Source organism: Ammospiza nelsoni, chromosome 7 (assembly GCF_027579445.1).
Source record: "Ammospiza nelsoni isolate bAmmNel1 chromosome 7, bAmmNel1.pri, whole genome shotgun sequence".
Lineage (NCBI taxonomy): Eukaryota > Metazoa > Chordata > Aves > Passeriformes > Passerellidae > Ammospiza > Ammospiza nelsoni.
In genome coordinates, this window is record NC_080639.1 from 39045981 (window position 1) to 39066713 (window position 20733).

Below are 20733 nucleotides of genomic sequence, written 5' to 3' on the forward strand. Positions count from 1 at the left end.
CTGACTCCTTTCCCTGTTCGCTGGGTGTTTTGGGCAGGTGCAAGAGCAAGGTGTACCCGGAGGAGCTGCCCAACACCAGCGTGGTGATCGTGTTCCACAACGAGGCGTGGAGCACGCTGCTCAGGACCATCCACAGCGTGCTGGAGCGCTCCCCGCCGCGCCTGCTGGCCGAGATCCTGCTGGTGGATGATGCCAGCGAGAGAGGTGGGGCTGCCACTGCCCTCCCCATCCCACAGCCCATCCCCTCCTCCTGCCCCTCAGGGAGGGCTCAGAGTGTGGGTCTCACCCAGCTCATCCTGGCAGTGGTGAATTCTAGAGGGGGGTGGAAATAGTTAGTGGAATCCAGGATGGTTTGGCTTGGAGGAGACCTTTAAAGGGCACCTAATCCAGCCCCTCACCATGGCAGGGACACCTCACACCACCCTAGTTGTCCAGCCTGGCCTTGGGCACTGCCCCAGCTGCTCTGGCAATCCCAGCCCAGCCAGGAATTCCCAATTCCCAATGTCCCACCCATCCCTGCCCTCTGGCACTGGGAGCCATTCCCTGGCTCCTGTCCCTCCATCCCTTGTCCCCAGTCCCTCTGCAGCTCTCCTGGAGCCCCTTCAGGCCCTGGATCAGATCCAGCTCAGTAAATTTGATATTCCTGGAAAGGTCAATCCTTTCCTTTCTGTCTCTCCGCCCTCCTCATTCCATGTTATTCCATTTCCTGAATATCCCCACTAAATAATGTCCATAGAATCCCAGAATGGTTTGGCTTGGAAGGGACCATCTCATTCAAACTCTGCCTTTATTGCTCCTCTTTGCGCTTAATTTCCTTCATTCTTCACTTTTTTTTTTGCCTTTTCATTTCTGTTTTGACCCCAGACTTTAAAAAGCAAACTCTGCCTGTGGAACTGGGACTCCCTGGAAAAGGAATCCCATCAAGTTCCTTAAATGGAACCAGTGGAATGAGAAAGGATCCTGGAGCAGCCCAATGGGTATTGATGGCAAACCCAACCCTGCAGCCACTCCATCCTTCAGTTCTGCCCCATGGAGCATTAATTGAACCCTAATTACTCACTGGAATTCCCTGCTCATTAAGTGCCTTAATGATTCCCTGTGCCAGAAGGTGGAGGAGGATTTGAGCCAAGTAATTCCCATTTTTCCTAAAAGCATGCAAAGAGCTCCAATGGGGAAATCCATAAAAAAAAAATCCTTTTTTTTTTTTGATTGAACCATCAGCAAATTGTCCAAAGTGTCTTTGTTTTGTGGTTGCTGGTTCATTCCAAGGAACTGATTGTGCTTCGTTTAAAATTCCTGAGATATTATCCTGGAATCAGGGAATGCTTTGGCTTGGAAGGGACCTTAAAGCCCACCCCCACGAGATGCTCCAAGCAGGGAGGTTCTGTGACCATCTTGGAATAAAACCTCCCTAAAAATCCCATGTTCCTTCTGTTTTCCCCAATTTTGGCAGAGTTTTTGAAGGCCTCCCTGGAGAACTACGTGAAGAAGCTGGAGGTGCCCGTGAGGATCCTGCGGATGGAGCAGAGGTCGGGGCTGATCCGGGCCCGGCTCCGAGGGGCAGCAGCTGCCAAGGGCCAGGTGATCACGTTCCTGGATGCCCACTGCGAGTGCACCCTGGGCTGGCTGGAGCCCCTGCTGGCCAGGATCAAGGAGGACAGGTGAGGAGTTCCCGGCTCCAGAGGCAGGGATCTGCTCCAGGCCCTTCCCTGGTGCTGAAAAATGGGAATTAAAAGGATTCACTGAGCTGGAATGAAGATAACGTTGAATATTTTTTGAATTTGCTGCTGATTGAATCAAAATCCCATTCCTGAATAAATGTGGGAGCAGCTTTCCCAAGGTCTGGATCTCTCCCATTCAAAGGAAGCTTTCTCCCTGTTTTTACCAGGAACAAATTCTCTCTGACCCCTTGAACTCGTGGAAATTTGCACCCTTTTTATTCCTTCTCTTTTCTTCTTTTCCCTTTTTTTCACCCTTTTTCCCCCCTTTTTTTTTCCTTCTCCTCTCTTTTCCTCCCCTTTTCCCTCCTTTTTTCCTTCTTCCCCTGCTTTCCCCCCTTTTTTCCGCTTCCTTCTTTCCCTTCATTTCCCTCTTGCCCTTGATTTTCTGCATTATTCTCCTTTTCCTTTTCCCCCTTTCCTCCCTTTGCCTTCTTTCCCTTCTTCCTCCCCTTTCCTCCCTTTCCCCTTCTTCCTTTTTCTTCCTTGTTCTCTTTCCCCCATTTTTTCCCCCTTCCCCTACCTTTATTCTGTTTTCCTCTCCTTCCCCCCTTTTCTTACCCTTTCCCTTTTTTTCCCTCCTATTTTCCCTCCTTCTCTTCCTTCTAACCCTTCCCCTCTCTTTTCCCCTTCTTCCTCAGTTTATTCCCTCCTTTTTCTCTCCCTTCCCCCTCTTTTTCTCCCATTCCTCCCCCTTTCCCACCTTTTCCCTTCTCTTTTTCCCCTCCTATTTTCCCCCTTTTTTCCTCTCTTTCCCCTTCTCCCTCATTTTATTGCCCCCTTTTTCTCCTCCCTTTTTTTACTCATTCTTTTCTCCCCTTTTCCCCCCTTCTTTTACTCCCATTCCTCCCCCTTCTCACCTTTTTCCTTCTCTTTTTCCCTTCCTATTTTTCCTCCTTCTTCCCCTCTTTTCCCCTTCTCCCTCATTTTATTCCCCCTTTTTCCCCTCCTCTTTTTCTTTTCCTCCCATTCCTCCCCCTTCCCCACCTTTTTCCTTCTCTTTATCCTCTCCCATTTCCCCCCTTCCTTCCCGCTCTTTCCTCCCTCTTTTCCCTTTCTCCCTCATTTTATTCCCCTCTCTTTCCCCCTTTTCCCCCTCCCCTCCCTCCCTGCCCAAACACCCCCATAACCCCAAATTCCCATTTTCCCCAGGAAAACCGTGGTGTGCCCCATCATCGACGTGATCAGCGACGACACCTTCGAGTACATGGCGGGCTCGGACATGACCTACGGGGGCTTCAACTGGAAGCTGAATTTCCGCTGGTACCCCGTGCCCCAGAGGGAGATGGACCGCAGGAAAGGGGACAGGACCCTGCCCGTCAGGTCAGTGCTGCTCTTCCCCCAAAAACCCCCACAGATCCCAAAATTCCACTGCAGGATCGCAGGGAGAGCCTGGCGTGTCCTCGCTGCTGCAACCTTGGGCCAGCCCCATCCCATCCTCTTCCCAGTGAATTCCAAAGGATTCCAAAGATTTAGAGAGTCCAAAAATTCCTGCCTGTTCAGCTCCCTCTGTTAATTTGCTGCAAACAGATTTTCAGTCCCATTTTTTTGGAATTTAAGGCAGATGTTCCAATGGATTTTTAGCATTGTACTCCAGTGATTTGCACTTAACCCCATCCCATCCTCTTCCAATGTTCAGGAATTCCCAAGATTTCTGCCTGTAGATCTCTCTTTGTTACTTTGCTGTTAATGGATTTTTATTCCTTTTTTTTTTTTTTTTGGGCTTTAAGGCAAATATTCCAAAGGATTTCTGAGCATTTTTGAGTTTTGAACCTCATTGATTTGTACTTAACCTGATCCCGTCCCCTTCCACTTCCAAAGGTGCAGGAATTCCAAAGATTTCTGCCTGTTCAGCTTCCTCTGTTAATTTGCTGCAAATAGATATTTATTCCCATTTTTTCAGAATTTAAGACAGATATTCCAAAGGATTTCTGAGCATTTTTAAGCTTTGAACCCCAGTGATTTGCAGTTAACCTGATCCCATCCTCTTCCAAATGTTCAGGAATTGCTCAGCTCCCTCTGTTAATTTGCTGTTAATGGATTTTTATTCCTGTTTTTTCAGAATTTGAGGCAGATATTCCAAAGGATTTCTGAGCATTTTTGAGTTTTGAACCTCATTAATTTGCACTTCACTGCATCCCATCCTCTTCCCAATGTTCAGGAATTCCAAAGATTTCTCCTTGTTTAGCTCCAGTGTTCAGGAATTCCAAAGATTTCTGCCTGTTCAGCTCCCTCTGTTAATTTGCTGCAAATGCATTTTATTCCTGGTTTTTGGGATTTAAATGCCCATATTTTTTTTTAGAATTTAGGGCAGATATTCTAAAGGATTTTTGAGCACTTTTGAGCTTTGAACCCCAGTGATTTGCACTTAAATTCCTGGTTTATTGCTTGGAAAATGGGATTGATAACAGAGCACCCTGGGGGAAAAATGATCCAAGAGCGTGTCCTGACCTCTTCCATTTAATTGCTGGAATCACAGAGTGGAACAAAACCTCTGTCCAAAATTGCAAATGGAGCTGAAAAGGGAACAAATGGAATAAATTCCTGGCCATGGGATGTTTGCTGAGCTCCAACAGCTGCTGGGGCTTCCTGCAACATTCCAAAAGAGACCAAAAAAGGGTTCCTGAGTGGATGGAATGGATTTAAATCTGGGAAAGGGGAAGAATTCCAAGCCTGCAGGTGGAGGGAGGGACAGCTCAGGGATCAGTCCAGGCAGGGGAGGATGCAGTGGCAGGAAAAACTTTCCAAAATTGCTTTCAGAATTCCCATTTCTGTCCCTGATTGTCCTGGCCAGGCTGGAATATTGGGGAAGGGCAGATTTGGGGTTTATTTCCAGGATTTGGGGTTTATTCCCAGGAAAAGCCAGCAGGCCCTGGCTGTCAGAGCCAAGGGAATTGTTTTCCTCCTGATCCAAAATTTCCTTTCCAGGCCAGCAGCTCTTGATTAAAGCTCAGGTGTGCATGGAAATTGGGAAAATGAATTATCCTAACGAGCTGCAGGGCCTTGCTGAGCTCCATCCATCCATCCTTATTTCCTTGCCTTGAAATGGAGCTGGGCTCAAAATTAATCCCAGCTCACACACTGAATTGACTCTTAAAATTGATAAGGCAAAAAAAAAATGGAGTTTTTAAAATTCCTTTCCTTTTTCCCATCAGTTTTTGTCTGGAGTTTTGGGGGATTCTCTGGATGAAATGGCAGTTGGGAAGCAAAGGGGGACAGAGGGACAAATGTCACCTGTGCCACAGTTGTCACAAAGAGCTGAGGGTGAAGGGTTGGTGCTTTAGGCTGGATTAAGTCCAAAATCTCAGGTTTTAGTCCAGGAATTTCAGTCTTTGGTGTCAGAGAATCCCAAAATCATGGGCATTTCCAGGCTCAGCACAGCCAATTTTTGTGGATATTTCCATGCTTTTTCCTCAGTTTTTGAAGCTGAAGGCACTCCAGGCTGGGATTAGAAATACTAAAAATATGGGTTGTGGTCCAGGGAATGTTTTGTATAAATTAGGGATCAAATCCTAGAAAAAATGCAAGATCAAAAAATAGAAAAAAAGCCAAGATTAAATATCAGGAATGTGTCAGGATCATGGAATTTCCTGAGCTGGAAGGGAAAGGACCATCAATCCAACCCCTGCCCCTGCAAGACATCCCAAAAATCCCCCCTGTGCCTGAGAACATTTTCCAAATGCTCCTGGAACTCTGGATATTATAAATATATTACTTATTATCTTGATATTATATTAATATCTTGATTATGAATAATTAAACCTGGAGTTGATTGCAGTTAATTAACCCTGCCTGGGTGATGAACAGCAGGGAGTGATGTTGATCCTGGTGGATCAGATAGACCCACAGAAGTCTGGTTTAGGGGATTTTGAGCTGCTGGAGCCCTGCCTGGGATGGGATTCCTTGGAAAAAGCAGGATGAGGTGATACCATGAGGAGCTCCAGGGCTGGAATCCCTTTGCCATCCCTCTTCCTCTCCCATCATGAAATCCTGGGATGGGCTGGGGTGCAGCAAACCTGGGATTGCTCCCGTGTTTTCTGAGCAGGAATCCTGAGTCAATCACAGCAATTCCCAGGAGCTGTCAGGTGATTCCACAGGGAAAAGAGGCAGAACTGAGGAAAAAATTAATTATTACAGTTTAAAAAACACTTTAAGGCCTTTGACCTTCCCGATATTTTGATGGAGGGGATTTTCCAAGGAAAGCTCTGCAGGTCTGCTTGTGTCCCATTAAATTCACATCCCAGGGAGCAGTCCTGCCTGCTGCATTCCCTTATCCCTGGAGCTGGGCTGGGGGTCAGGGCAGGAGTCACTGAATTTTCCAGGGTGAAACTCAGCACTGCCAGGTTTGTCAGGGAGGGATTTGGGAAGTGTTTGGTTTCAGAAAGCAAAGGACATTTGGGGTCCTTTGGAAGAATCCAGGTCTGTGTGTCCAGTTCAGTTTCATCCTTCTAAACTTGCTTAAGGCTCAGTCTGGGAAAAAATGGGGAATTTTGTGTCAAGCAAAGAGTGCCTCCATCCAGGGGAAGGAAGAAGGAGGAATGAGAATGTTGGGATTGGGATGGACCTTAAATCCCATCCCATTTCACCCAGGGACACCTCCCACTGTCCCAGGCTGCTCCAGCCTGGCCTTGGGCACTGCCAGGGATCCAGGGGCAGCCCCAGCTGCTCTGGCAATCCCAGCCCAGGCAGGAATTCCCAGTTCCCAGTGTCCCATCCATCCCTGCCCTCTGGCACTGGGAGCCATTCCCTGGCTCCTGTCCCTCCATCCCTTGTCCCCAGTCCCTCTGCAGCTCTCCTGGAGCCCTTCAGGCCCTGGAATGTTCTGGAAGCTCTGCCTGGAGCCTTCCCTCTCCAAGGGAACATTCCCAGCTCTCCCAGCCTGGCTCCAGCCCTGCAGCAGCTCCAGAGCCTCCTCCCAAGGGTCACTGCCCCAAATCCCACAGGTTTGAGGCTGCTGGGACCTCAGCAGAGGGGCTGGGATGGGCTGAGCCCCCAAACCCCTTTGGCTGTGCTGGGACATCTCAGAAGAGAGCTGGGGTTTGGGATTGAGGTGTTGGGATCTCAGAGCAGAGCTGGGATTTGGGATTGAGGTGTTGGGATCTCAGAGCAGAGCTGGGGTTTGGGATTGAGGTGTTGGGATCTCATAGCAGAGCTGGGATTTGGGATTGAGGTGTTCCTCCCAGCAGCTGGGCTGGGCATTCCATGGCATTTCCATTTCCAGGGACATTCAGCCATCCCCTGGGGTTGCTTAGGTGTAAGGATCTTTAATCCTCTTAGCTGAGATTTTCCTGCTCCTTTGATGCCGTTTTGGGCTCCCTCTGAGGCAAAACCCAGCCATGAAACTCCTCCCAAATCTATTCCCAATTGGATTTGAGCTGCTGCTCGCTCAGGAGGCCCAAATCCCACCCAATTTACCCTCACAGTTCCCCTGAAATAATCCATGGAAATGGGAGTGTGGCTGGGTCTGAGGTCCGTGGATTCTAGGGAAGAACAGGAAAATCCAGTCAGAATTTTCTTTATTTCTCCCTGGCGTGTGGCTGGGCCCAAGCTCCATGGATTTTGGGGAAAAGCAGGAAAAATCCATTCCAAATTTTCTTTATTGCTCCTTGGAGTGTAGCTGAGCCCAAGGCTTCATGGATTTTGGGGAAGAGCAGGGAAATCCAGTCAAAATTCTCTTTTCATAGCTCCTATGTGTTTTCCATAGAATTTCTGTGTGGTGAAATGTGCTGTAAATTCCACAGTGTCCTTCAAAAAGTCTTTTTCTTTTTTTGTTCCCATTCAACTCCTCCCAAGCATTCCTGATTGGATTTGAGCTGCTGCTCACTCAGGAGGCCCAAATCCCACCCAATTTACCCTCACAATTCTCCTAAAATAATCCATGGAAATGGGAGCAACCCTGGAGTGTGCCTGGGCTGAGCCCTGTGGATTTTGGGGAAGAGCAGGGAAATCCAGTTTAAATTGTATTTATTTTTCTTTGGGGTGTGGCTGGGCCTGAGATCCATGGATTTTGGGGAAGAGCAGGAAAAATCCAGTTAAAACTCTCCTTTTCTAGTTGTTTTCTGTAGAATTCCTGTGTAGTGAAATGTGCTGTAAATTCCAGAGTGTCCTTTAAAAGGTCTTTTTGCTTTTTTTCTTTTCTCTTTCCTTTCTCCCTTTTTTTTTTTTTTTCCTTTTCTTTTCTGTTTTCCTTTGTTTTTTCCTGTTTGTTTCCCACCCAGGACCCCAACTATGGCTGGTGGCCTGTTTTCTATTGACAGGAGCTACTTTGAAGAGATAGGAACTTACGATGCAGGAATGGATATCTGGGGTGGCGAGAATCTTGAAATGTCCTTTAGGGTAATTCCTGTTTTCCTTCCTTTTCTTTTCCCCCCCAGAAAATATCCCCCCATTTGTGCTGTCATTCCTTCAGGGAGCTCCTGCTTTAGCTGGCTTGCAAGTCATGATTTGTCATTATTTAATAAATAATTAAAAGATGGAATTTTTAAAATTTGGGGGAACTGCATTGGGGTATTTTGGGATTTTTTTGCTGCATGGAATATTGTAGTATTGAGGGTTTTATCCCTCCAAAATTCCATATATTTTGGTCATTCCTTCGTGGAAGAAACGAGGTGCCCAGTGGAAATTTGATACGAATTTGTGTCAAAAAATAAAATTAAAAATGTGTTTTAAGACGTTTTGGGAATGGTGACATCATGGACTTGCAAGTTCCAGCTGGAATTCTGGGTCTGGGCCAGGGAAATTCCTATCCTGCAGAAAATGCTGATGTTCCTGCTGGGGTAGGGGTGAGCCACACCTCAGGAAATGCATCCACTCACTGCCCTTGGGATGGAAAATGGGAAATTGAGGAATGGTTGGAAGGGATGGTGGGAATGGCTTTGGACTCCTGGGATGTGTCCCAGTTTCTGGATTTAGTGCTGGGAATGACCCCCAGGACCCCTCAGGTGCCCACAGCACACCCTGGCAATGCCTTTCCCCCCTTTTCCTGTCTGTTCCATTCAGCCAGGAATGTTTTCCCTGCCAGGGACCCCTTTGAAGTTTTTGGGGAACAGATTTTTCCAGGGAACACCAGCTGGGAATTTGAAAGCTTTCCCAGGCCATTCCTCTGAACGTTAATTGTTCCCTTTGCAGGAAAATCAAAGGGTTCAGTTCCTCCCCTGAGCCTCGATGCTTCCAATGAGGAGATTCCCACATTTTTTGCTGTTTTAAATCCTAAAATTCCTCTTGAGGTGTGCCAAGCCCCTTGTGCAGGAATGCTTCTCCTTGGTTTTCCGCGTTTTACAGGAGATCCCTGGAGCAGGGAGTGCCAGGCACTGTTAAAGCATTCCAAATGTGCCTTTCCACCCTAAACCAGTGAATAATGGGGTCAGGGGTAGGAATAAATTGGGATCTTGCCATGGGAAAGCCAGGGAATCACCTGGTGCTGTTTATTGGGATTTATTAGAGCCTCTGGAAGGAAAACCAACTGAAAATCCAGGAATATTTTGTGTGACTTTGTCAGGGACATCAAAGGGTTCAAATCCCAGCTGAGGGAACAAGGCCTTGTGAAATGAGGGCCAGGAGAGCTGAAGGATCAGGGAGGTTCCTCCAGCTCCAGAGCTGCCTTTTCCAGTGGGATTTGGGAATATCTCTTGTCAGGAAAACTCTAGGGGCAATTCCTGCTGTGGGCCAGGGCTGGGATTTGGGAATTTCTCCTGTCAGGAAAGCTCTGGGGGCAATTCCTGCTGTGGGACAGGGCTGGGATTGGAGTGAGGCACAGGAGCGTTCCTGTTCTTACACCCAGGATTTTATCACCAAAGGCTGGGAGGAGATATGGGACTGGTTCAGAATAATAAAAATAAATCCCAAAAATCTAAATCCCAAAAAATAAACCCTCCTCCCCCATATTTTGTGAATTCCTGAATCCCCATAAATGTTATCCAGTGCCTTTGCTTTCCCTGGATGGTGTCTGTCTCATCTACATCTCCAACATTATCCCTAAGAATCATTAAAAGGATTTGCAGCTTTTTTGCTCTCAGAGGCATTTCCAGGAGGAGCATCCATGGGGTATAATTTGATTATTTTGGGAAAATCCATGTTTTTTTCTTTTAGCTGCTTCTCGTTGCTGATGGATCTTTAATGACTCCTTTTAGGAATGTCTTTTAATTAGGGGGAAAATAATGACAATTCCTGGCAGGTATCTCTTACAGCTCCAGGGGTTTGCTTTAGTCAAGGAAAACCTGATTTATTCCTAAACTTTATTTTTATTTATGGAATTACTGAAATGTTTAGTTTTCTGTTAAATTCTCCAAGAGGTTTTATCCCGCTTGGAGAATGCCCTGAAAACTTGATGCTCTGAAAGGATTTCCTATGGGAATTAAAAATGATCTGTCCATCAGGAAAAAAAAAATTCCTATGAGATTATTCCTTAGGATAATCCAGGCAGGTCTGGGAAAGGAGAATGTGAGCTCTGGGTGGGGTAGGATGGGGTTTATTTGGGATTTCTGGCACTGCTGGAAGTACAGGGGGAAGGGGATTTCTCTGGATTTTCCTGCTGGAGCAGCCTGGGACAGTGGAAGTGTCCCTGGGTGGATGGGATAAATGGGATTTAATGCCCTTCCATCCCAAACCATTCCAGAATTCCCTGACTCCCTGGGGTCACCACAGCAAGGGATGAATGCATCCCATGTGCTGTGAGGGGAGCAGATCCCTTAAACCCCACAATTCTTAGCCAGGATGGGAACCTTTGGGAAGCAGTCATGTTCCCAGGGAGTGTCCCAGAAGGTTGGTTTGTTGGGATTTTAAAAAAAAAAATACTGAAAAATATTCCTTTTCCTAAGAAGAGGGTTCCGGTTCCCCCACGTCCCATCCCAGCTGGCACAGGGAGCAGATTGCTCCAGGAGAGCCAAAAATGGGCTGGAAAAGTGTCCAGGAGCAGAGATTTTAAAAAATGGTGCTGTGGGAGGAATTCCCTGCCAGCTGGAATGGGAAACCAGCAGGGGAATGCTCGGATTTGGGATGGAGGGTGCCTCAAATTGTGTGTCTAGTTGTTCCCAGATTGCTCCAAGAGCACATCCATGGTGAATATTTGGGATTTACTCCCAAATATTATATTTGTGTATATTTGGGGTTATTCCCAGATTTCTCCATGAACACATGCTTGGTGTATATTTGGGATTTATTCCCCACTCTCAGGTTGCTCTGGGAATACATCCCTGGAGTTCATGGGGGTTATTCCTTGGAATTATTTGGGGTAATTGTATGGAATTTTTTGGGGCTATTCCATGAGCACATGCTAGGTGAATATTTGGGATTTATTCTCTGGGGTGTACTTGGAGTTATTCCATGGAATTATTTGGGGTTATTCCATGGAATTATTTGGGGTTATTCTATGGAATTATTTGGGGCTATTCCATGAGCACATTCCTGGAGTTTATTTGAGGTTATTCCATGGAATTATTTGAGGTTATTCTGTGCTCCCAGGTTGCTCCATGAGCATATGCTAGGTGAATATTTGGGATTTATTCTCTGGGGTATATTTGGGGTTATTCCATGGAGTTATTTGGGGTTATTCCCTGGGATTATTTAGGGTTATTCCATGGAGTTACTTGGGGTTATTCCATGCTCCCAGGTTGCTCCATGAGCACATACTAGGTGAATATTTGGGATGTATTTCCTGAGGTATATTTGGGGTTATTCCATGAAGTAATGTGAGTTATTTAATGCTCCCAGGTTGCTCCCTAGGCACATCCCTAGTGTGTATTTGGGATTTTTCCATGTTCCCTCTGGAATTCCTTGGCACCCCTGATCCCAAAGTTCCCCCTGAGTCCCTGAGCAGTTAACACAGGGATGTTTCACTGCTGATCCCACAGATCCCATCCCTTCTCATTCCAGTGGAATTCTGGAAATGGAGGGAGCCCTAATTAGCTAAATCTGCCTTGGTTGCCATGGGAACTCAGGTCTGTGTCAAGGAGCTTTAATTCCAAGACTCCACCAGAGCTCCTGTTTAAAACTCCCCAAAAACTCAGAGATTGAACACCAGGAGGAGCCTGGAGGTAAAAGAATTGTAATAAAATAATTGAAGTGAAAAGCTGAAATAATTAAAGCATTTGAAATAAATAATCAAAATTTTAAAATGGAAATAAATATTTGAAATAAATAATTGAAATTTAAAAATGGAAAGAAATATTTGAAATAAATAATTGGAAAAAAACCAGAACTAAAATAATCGAAGTAGATAATTGAAACAATTAAGATGGAGGACAAGAAGAAGAAGGAGGACAGGACATGCCCAGATTCCTCCATCTTGCCTCTTGAACCCCCATTCTAAAAACCCCAAAATTCTACTTTTTGACCCTGTGACAAATTCACTATCACTCTACTCAAACCCTTGTGGCTTGTAACTCCTCACACAAAGCTGGTGATTGTTTCCATGGGCTAAAATCAAGGCACAGGTGTCTGTGGCTCCATGCCCAGGTCTCTGAGCCCCTGCCAGGCCTGGAGCCCTCCAGGGCAGCCAGAGGGATGTCCTGGGTCCCACGCAGTGTCCTGCAGGCTGGCCCCGTTGCCGTTGCAGATCTGGCAGTGTGGGGGCTCCCTGGAGATCGTCACCTGCTCCCACGTGGGACACGTGTTCCGCAAGGCCACCCCCTACACCTTCCCGGGGGGCACCGGCCACGTCATCAACAAGAACAACCGCAGGCTGGCCGAGGTCTGGATGGACGAGTTCAAGGATTTCTTCTACATCATCTCCCCGGGTACGGCTGGGTTTGGGGTGTTCTGGAGGTCTGGAGTGCTTCCTGAAAAAGGGGGATGGGAATGGGAGGTGTCCTGGAGTTGTTTGGGTTGGAAAAGTTCTCTGAGGTCTTTGAATCCAACCATTGCCAGCACTGCCCCCTGTCCCCAGTGCCACATCCACAGGGCTGTGGAATCCCTGCAGGGATGGGGACTCCACCTGAGCACCTTTTCCTGCAGGAATTGCCCCAAAATCCCCCCTGAGCTGCCCTGGGCCAGCCTGAGGCCGTTCCCTCTGCTCCTGTCCCTGTTCCCTGCGAGCAGAGCCCGACCCCCCGGCTGTGCCCTCCTGGCAGGGAATTCCAGAGAGGGAAAAGGTCCCTGGGGATCCTCCTGTGCTCCAGGTGAGCCCTGCCCGGCTCCCTCAGGGATTCTGCAGCCCCGGCCCGGCTCCCTCAGGGATTCTGCAGCCCCTGCCCGGCTCCCTCAGGGATTCTGCAGCCCCGGCCCGGCTCCCTCAGGGATTCTGCAGCCCCTGCCCGGCTCCCTCAGGGATTCTGCAGCCCCGGCCCGGCTCCCTCAGGGATTCTGCAGCCCCGGCCCGGCTCCCTCAGGGATTCTGCAGCCCCTGCCCGGCTCTGTTCCCTTCCCTGGACACGCTCCAGCCCCTGATCTCTTCCCAAGTTATTAATATCTGCATTAATTAATAGATAAAATATAATGAGGTTGTTCCCCAGCATTGGGAAGCAAATGGACGAGAGAGGGAAATAAAATGAACGTTTTCATGGAAGTTGTCCATAAAAAGAAGTAGGAAATAACAGATTTTTTTTTAATAGGGCATTCCTAAATATAAAAAGATATTTTAAAATATTTGTAATCTGCTTTTTGATCCTTCTCCCTTCCTATTAATGAGGAAAATGGGGATCTCTGGATAATTCTCTGGGAGAACAAAGGAATTTGCCTGTTGGTAATGAGGATTCTGTTGTCTGGCACAGCCTCATCCCCAGCTCCTCTGGGAGCTGATTCATCCCGTTCCTGAGCTGAGATCCCAGGAGAGAGGAGCCAGGGGCTGCTCCCAGTGGGAAATAGACTTCTCAGCATAATGAGGGGCACACCTCACAATTACATCCCAAATTAAAAGTCTGGAGAGATCCGGTTCCCTGGGAAAACAGAATTCTGCTGGAGGAGAGCTCAGCTCTCATTTTTGGGATATTGAGCCTATTTTTAATTGGTGCCTTCTCCTGTTTTTGTGTGGATAACAGGAAAATCTTTATCTGTGCTGAGATGAGTCAGGAACCAGTTTTTAATAAAGCCAAGCTGGGTTTAAGAAAACCATTGGAGGGGTGGTGAAGGTGGATTGTGAAGGTGTTTCTGTCAGGAAAGCCATGAAGGGGAGCTGGGGTGACTCTGGGATTTTCCCCAAATGTTTGATTGACTTTTCTCTCCCCATTCCAGGGGTGGTGAAGGTGGATTATGGAGATGTTTCTGTCAGGAAGGCCCTGCGGGAGAGGCTGGGCTGCAAACCCTTCTCCTGGTACCTGGAGAACGTGTACCCCGACTCGCAGATCCCGCGGCGCTACTACTCCCTGGGAGAGGTACTGGAATTCACCATGGGCTGCTGGCAGGGGATGGGATGGGAGTGGAGGGACAAGGGGAGGGCAGGAAAGAAAGGAAAGCAGGAATTGCAGGAAACCAGGAAGTAAAGCAAAACCAGGAGTAGAGGAAACCAGGAATGAAAGGAAATCAATCCGTGCAGGAAACCAGGAATGAAAGGAAATCAATCCGTGCAGGAAACCAGGAATGAAAGGAAATCAATCTGTGCAGGAAACCAGGAATGAAAGGAAATCAATCCATGCAGGAAACCCGGAATTAAAGGAAATCAATCCGTGCAGCAAAACCAGGAGTAGAGGAAACCAGGAATTAAAGGAAATCAATCTGTGCAGGAAACCAGGAATTAAAGGAAATCAATCCGTGCAGCAAAACCCGGAGTAGAGGAAACCAGGAATTAAAGGAAATCAATCTGTGCAGGAAAACAGGAGTGGAGGAAACCAGGAAGGAAAGGAAATCAATCTGTGCAGGAAGCCCTCCATGGGTCACACAAACCAGTAAGGAACTAATTACAAGGAAGTAGGAAGTCTAGGAAAGCAGGAGAACCAAGAAATAAAGGAAACCAGTAAGAACTGGAAACCAGCAAGCAAAGGAAAGCAACCTTACAGGTAGCCAGTAACTACAACAAACCAGCAAGTAAAGAAAACCAGTAAATCCAGGACACCAAGAAGGACAGCAAACCAGTATGGAAAGGAAACCACTAAGGAAAGGAGACCAGTAACTACAGCAAACCAGTAGTACTGGAAACCAGTAAGTAAAAGAAATCAGCAATGCAGGAAACCAGTAAATAAAGGGAACCGGGAGTACAGGAAACCAATGAGTAAAGGAAAAACCAGTAGTAGAGGAAACCAGTAAGAACTGGAAACCTGTTAGTAAGGAATACCAGTAGGTACCAAAAACCAGCAAGTGCAGGAATCCAGTAAATACCACAAACCAGTAAGTAAAGAAATCAGTAAGTGCAGGGAACCAGGAGGTGTCCAGAGCCAGTGGATCCATTCCCAAGGGGATGAGATGGCTTTGGAGCCAAGACTCAGGTCCTGGAGTTCTTTTCTTATCTCTTTTTTCTCTTGATTTCCATTTTTTAAGTCCTTATCAAGGAGAAGTTGCTGTTCCAAACATATTCCCTCTCCTTAAAAATCTCCCTTTAAATCAAGTGTCTATTCCAAATGTTCACCAGGCACATTTATCTCCCAAGTGGAGCAGGAGATTGGAAAAGTGAAGTTTGGCATTAATATTTTGACACAATGAATATGCAGCCCTTGAGGGGAACCTTCCATCATCATTAATTGCTTAGAAATGGCTTTTTTTGGATTTTTAAAAAGAAGTGTTTGTTCACTGAGTGTTTTCCAGCCTGGAGCTGAGGGTCAAGGACATTCCTGGTAATCACAACATTCTGGGACCACCAGGAGCTGGAATTCCTTTCAATTTCAACAAATTCACAGTTAAAAATATTACATTGAGTTGTACCTACACCGCCTTTTAAAAGCTCTGGAATGGGTTGATTTGAGATGATGGAATAACAATCAAAGGATTTGGTGAGGGAATAACAATCCTGGAATAACACTCTGAGGAACAAATGGCTTTTTTTGACATCCAGGGAAGTGATTTCCCACTGAAATTTGCCATTGTAGGCAGGAATAAAAGGCACTGGAGGATTCAGGGTTTAATCCTGCCAAAATAAAGGGAAATGGGGGTTTCCAGCAAGGAAAGGACTTGTCTAAGGAATGTCAAATAAAGTGGGATTGTGGCACGTTGTCAGGCTGGAAAATGGGATGAGAAAGGCAGAAAGAAGTGATTAAAGCACCTGATGTGTGCAGTGTGCCTCAGTTCCCATGGAAACAGCAGCTCAGGCAGGAGCTGGGAATTAAAGCCCTGCCTGGCTGTTCCAGTGCAGCAGGAAAAGGGAATTGCAGCCTTAAAGCCCAGGGAGTAGCAGAGAAATGGGGGGGGTTTAAGGCATTGCAAGTGCATTTTTTGGACGTTTTCCTGCCTTGCAGAAGAGATTTGGGCAGGATTTGATGCATCCAGGCTGGAGCAGCATCATTAGCCCGTAAATGATCCGTGTCCTGCCCTGGATGGCTCCTCCTGGGCTCAAACCCAAGGAAAAATGGTGTAAATCAAAGGTGAGCAGCGCCAGGCCTCAAAGTGCATTTCCCAAGTGGATGCTTTGTTGTTTTCTGGGACCAACAGGGAGAAAAGGAATGGCAATTCCAACAGATTTGAGATAGTCATCCTGAATTCCCTCTTGGCCTGACATGGAATAATGAGAGGTGTCCCTGGCCATGGATGAGCTTGGGGCCACTTCCTGCCCAGACCATTCCCTGATTATTTGGGAATGTGATCTGTTCACAGATTGCAATTTTCTGCACAGATCTGGCAGGTCCAGGAAATATTTTAAGGAATGTTTCACCTCTTTGCTTTCTCCAGATCAGGAATGTTGAAACCAACCAGTGCTTGGACAACATGGGCCGCAAGGAGAACGAAAAAGTGGGATTTTTCAACTGCCATGGCATGGGAGGGAACCAGGTAAACAAAACCAGGGAAAAGTGGCTTTATTTGTCCAAGAATTCCTTTGGAATATTTTAAATATCTGTTTCAATTCTAGTTTAGATTTTGTCTGAAAGTAATAACAAAATAATCACTGAAAATTCCAAAATACATTTTATTTTGGGCTGAAGGATTTTAAGAGGACTCAGCGCCATTTTTTTTTAATTTCAGCTCCAGATTTTGGGGGAATATTGGTGCCCATCCATGGGAAGTGTCCCAGTGAATATATTGAATAGAATCCTGCTGTCATTTAATACTAAATTTAACACTCCAGACACAACCTTAAGGAAATGTGATCAGGAATTTGAATTTACTTTTGTAAAAATGAAATGGGCAGGAATCTCCATAAATGTTGCTGAATCCATCTATTCTGAATGTGTGTAGGGAAAATAAATATCCAGGATATTCATGGAAGTTCTTTAGTGGAATTCCAGTAGTGGGGGCCTGGGATGTTTCATTTGGAGGGGCTGGAAAGGGAGTAGAAAAGGGGATGGAATTCTTGGTCTTGTGACCAACAACACTGGGTTAATTAGGACAAAATTTGCATATTCCATTGTATATCCAAATTAGCATGGCTGCTTCATATGAGGTTTGGGATGTAAATTATGATTAAGGGACTTTCAAGCATATTTTAAATTAACTGCATTTTAATTAATTAGAATTTATTATTTATGAGCAGAATTTTCCAGGGGTGGTGCCAGCCTGGCACGGTCACAATTCCCTGGTAGCTCTGGTCTTGCAGACACCTGCTCCTGGCCACATTCCTGCTGGGAAAGGCTGGGATGCTCCATGTTCCCATCCCTGATTTATCCTGGATCTTCATCCCAGCTCCTGCCATCTCCTCCTGTCACTTCCTCCATCCTCACTGGAGCTTGGCCTCATTTCCCTGCTTTTTGGCTGGGAAAAGCTTTCCCATCCCCTGAATTCCCATGGATTTCTCCAGTGGAAAACCTTTCCATTTCCCTGAATTCCCATGGATTTCTCCAAGGGAGAACCTTCTCCTGAATTCCAATGGATTTCTCCAGTGGAGAACCTTTCCCTTCCCCTGAATTCCCATGGATTTCCCCAAGGGAGAACCTTTTCCTGAGTTCCCATGGATTTCTCCAGTGGAAAACCTTTTCCTTCCCCTGAATTCCCGTGGATTTCTCCAAGGGAGAACCTTGCCCTGAATTCCCATGGATTTCTCCAGTGGAAAACCTTTCCCTGAATTTCCATGGTTTCCTCCAGTAAAAAATCTTTCTCTTCCCCTGAATTCCCATGGATATCTCCAAGGGAGAACCTTTCCCTGAATTCCCATGGATTTCTCCAGGAGAAAACCTTTCCCTTCCCCTGAATTCCAATGGATATCTCCAAGGGAGAACCTTCCCCTGAATTCCCATGGATTTCTCCAAGGGAAAACCTTTCCCTTCCCCTGAATTCTGGTGGATTCCTCCAGTGGAAAACCTTTCCCTTCCCCTGAATGGGAAAACCTTTTTCTTCCTCTGAATTCCCATGGATTTCTCCAAGGAAAAACCTTTCCCTGAATTCCAATGGATTTCTCCAGTGGAAAACCTTTTCCTGAATTCCCATGGATTTCTCCAATGGAGAACCTTTCCCTTTCCCTGAATTCCAATGGATTTCTCCAGTGGAGAACCTTTCCCTTCCCCTGAATTCCAATGGATTTCTCCAGTGGAGAACCTTTTCCTTCCCCTGAATTCCCATGGGTTTCTCTGAGGAAAGGCTCCAGCTCTCCAGCCCGGGGTCCCTCCCAGGGCCAGGGTTGGGGTTCCCAGCCCTTTCCCAGCCCCTCTGTGTTCCAGGTGTTCTCCTACACGGCGGACAAGGAGATCCGCACGGACGACCTGTGCCTGGACGTGTCGCGGCTCAACGGCCCCGTCCTCATGCTCAAGTGCCACCACCTGAGGGGCAACCAGCTCTGGGAGTACGATGCTGAGGTACCCCGGGCCTGGGGGGTGGCACAATCCCAGCATCCCTGAGGCTGGAAAAGCATTCCAGGGTCATGGAGTCCCAGCTGTGCCCACCCTGTCCCCAGCCCAGAGCCCTGAGTGCCACCTCCAGAATTGCTGGGACACCCCCAGGGATGGGCACTGCAAACCTCCCTGGGCAGCTCCAATCCCATGGGGAAATTCCTGCTGCTGGCCACACACACCAAGGTTCCAGTTCCAAGCCAGCTCCTGGGGAGATCCTCCTGGGATTCGCCCAATTCCCTGTTTCCATCTCGCTTTAAACAATTCCCACAGGGATTTCCGTTCACACTGAGTGCCACCTCCAGGGATGGGCACTCCAAACCTCCCTGGGCAGCCCCTGCCAAGGCCTGGGCACCCTTTCTGTGGTATTGGTGAGGTTCCCCAGACAAAGGAGGAAAGAATGAATCTGACTCCCATGTTCTTAGAAGGCTAATTTATTATTTTATGTTACTATATTATATAAAAGAATGCTATACTAAAACTATACTGAAGAATACAGAAAGGATACAGACAGAAGGCTAAAAAGATCATAATGAAAATTCATGACTCTCTCCAGAGCCCTGACACAGCTGGGCTCTGTAGAGAGTAATGAATTTTTATTATAATAAATCATGAAATGGCCAATAAATAAAAACAATGGCAAATAAATAGAAACAACTCACATGAAACCAATCAAACAATGACCAGTTGGTAAACAATGTCCAAACCACATTCCAAAGCAGTAAAACACAGGAGAAGCAAATCAGATAATTATTGTTTGCATTTTTCTCTGAGGCTGCTCAGCTTCCCAGGAGCAAAATCCTGGGCAAAGAGATTTTTCCAGAAAATGTGATGGTGACACCCTTTCCATGGGGAAATTCCTGCTGGTGTCCACGCCGAGGCTGGAAAAGCCCTCCCAGGTCATCAGGACCGAGCTGTGCCCCATCCCCACCTTGTCCCCAGCCCAGCCACATCCAGGAATTCCTTGGGCACCTCCCCTCTTCCGGCCTGGAAGGCTGGAATTCTTCCAGTAAAATACACACACAGGGAATGTGCTGGTTTTTCCTTTAAATTGAGCAGAATTTCCCAGGAATGGTGTAAAACCCAGCTCAGCCATGAGATGGAGCTCCTAAAACAGGAATACTCCATGTTTTTATGGCATCTCCAAGGATTGGCTGCTTGTTCTCCTAGAAAACATCCCATTGTATTCCCTGTCCCTGGATTTATTGAGCAAAGCTTTTTGTTACCAATTTTTCTTGGAATATTCTGATTTCAACTACCCATTTTCCCTTTCATTTCATTAGTGCCATTATTATATATTTGTTAGTGTATTATTAACCTCCAAACATTCCTAATATCCAGGACTTTTTTTTGCCCAAGAAAACAACCAGCTGTGATATTCCAAATTTTTTTCCAAGAGAAATAATTGCAGGATATTTCCTGAATCCCTTGTATTCATTAATTTGATTTTCCAGTGGAATTACACTGATTTTTCCTTACCTTGCTTATTTAGGCATTGCATGGAGGGATTTTGGGTGGTTTCTAGGAATTTTTAGGAATTCTGGCTTGGCAATGGACAACGGGGCCACAGCTGGACATGAAATAATCCTAAAAAGGGGTTACTCTGAGGGATTTTTATGGAATTTTCTATGATTTCCTGCTACTATTATTTTTTTATAATCTCCTAATTTAATTTGTGGCATTTAAATACTGAATAGATTCCAGGCTCCCACACCTGGTGATTCCCGTTGTGACATCTGGGGAAACCTCTGGATGTGGAGAGGGATGAGATCCTGGGACGTGACACGCATGAAAGGATCCAGGGAAAAAATGAGGTTGGAAATGTGTCACAGCTGATAGGAGGGAGTTTAATTCCTTGTGGATGGATGGTGATGTCAGGGTTTGTTCCTGAAAAGCTCCTCAGGGTTTATTCCTGACAGATCCCTCAGGGTTTATTCCAAGGCTGCCAGAGCTCCAGGAGTGTTTGCACAATGCTCTCAGGGATAGGATGGGATTGTTGGGATATCCTGGCAGGGCCAGGGTTTGGATCATTGATCCCTGTGGATCCCTCCCTGCTCAGAATTCCATGATTTTTTTCCTGGATAATTGCCACTGTTTGTCCCCAATTGCGGTGTCCCTGCAAAGCTGTGGAATTTCCATCCAGGGAGAGCTGAGGGGCTGCACAAAAAATGTTCCTTGGATCA

The 20733-nt window shown here is 46.6% G+C and overlaps 1 protein-coding gene across 2 annotated transcripts in view; it reads left to right on the plus strand.

Moving 5' to 3' along the window:
* The window catches only part of GALNT13 (polypeptide N-acetylgalactosaminyltransferase 13), a 41317-nt gene that overhangs the window by 13981 nt on the left and 6603 nt on the right, over window positions 1-20733 (plus strand). For both annotated transcript variants that reach the window (XM_059476195.1, XM_059476194.1), the window contains exons 5-12: window positions 38-204; window positions 1454-1661; window positions 2871-3041; window positions 7937-8054; window positions 12271-12451; window positions 13884-14023; window positions 16464-16562; window positions 18383-18517. In XM_059476195.1, the coding sequence (XP_059332178.1) occupies window positions 38-204; window positions 1454-1661; window positions 2871-3041; window positions 7937-8054; window positions 12271-12451; window positions 13884-14023; window positions 16464-16562; window positions 18383-18517 (1219 nt within the window). The remainder of the gene's footprint in view (window positions 1-37; window positions 205-1453; window positions 1662-2870; window positions 3042-7936; window positions 8055-12270; window positions 12452-13883; window positions 14024-16463; window positions 16563-18382; window positions 18518-20733) is intronic.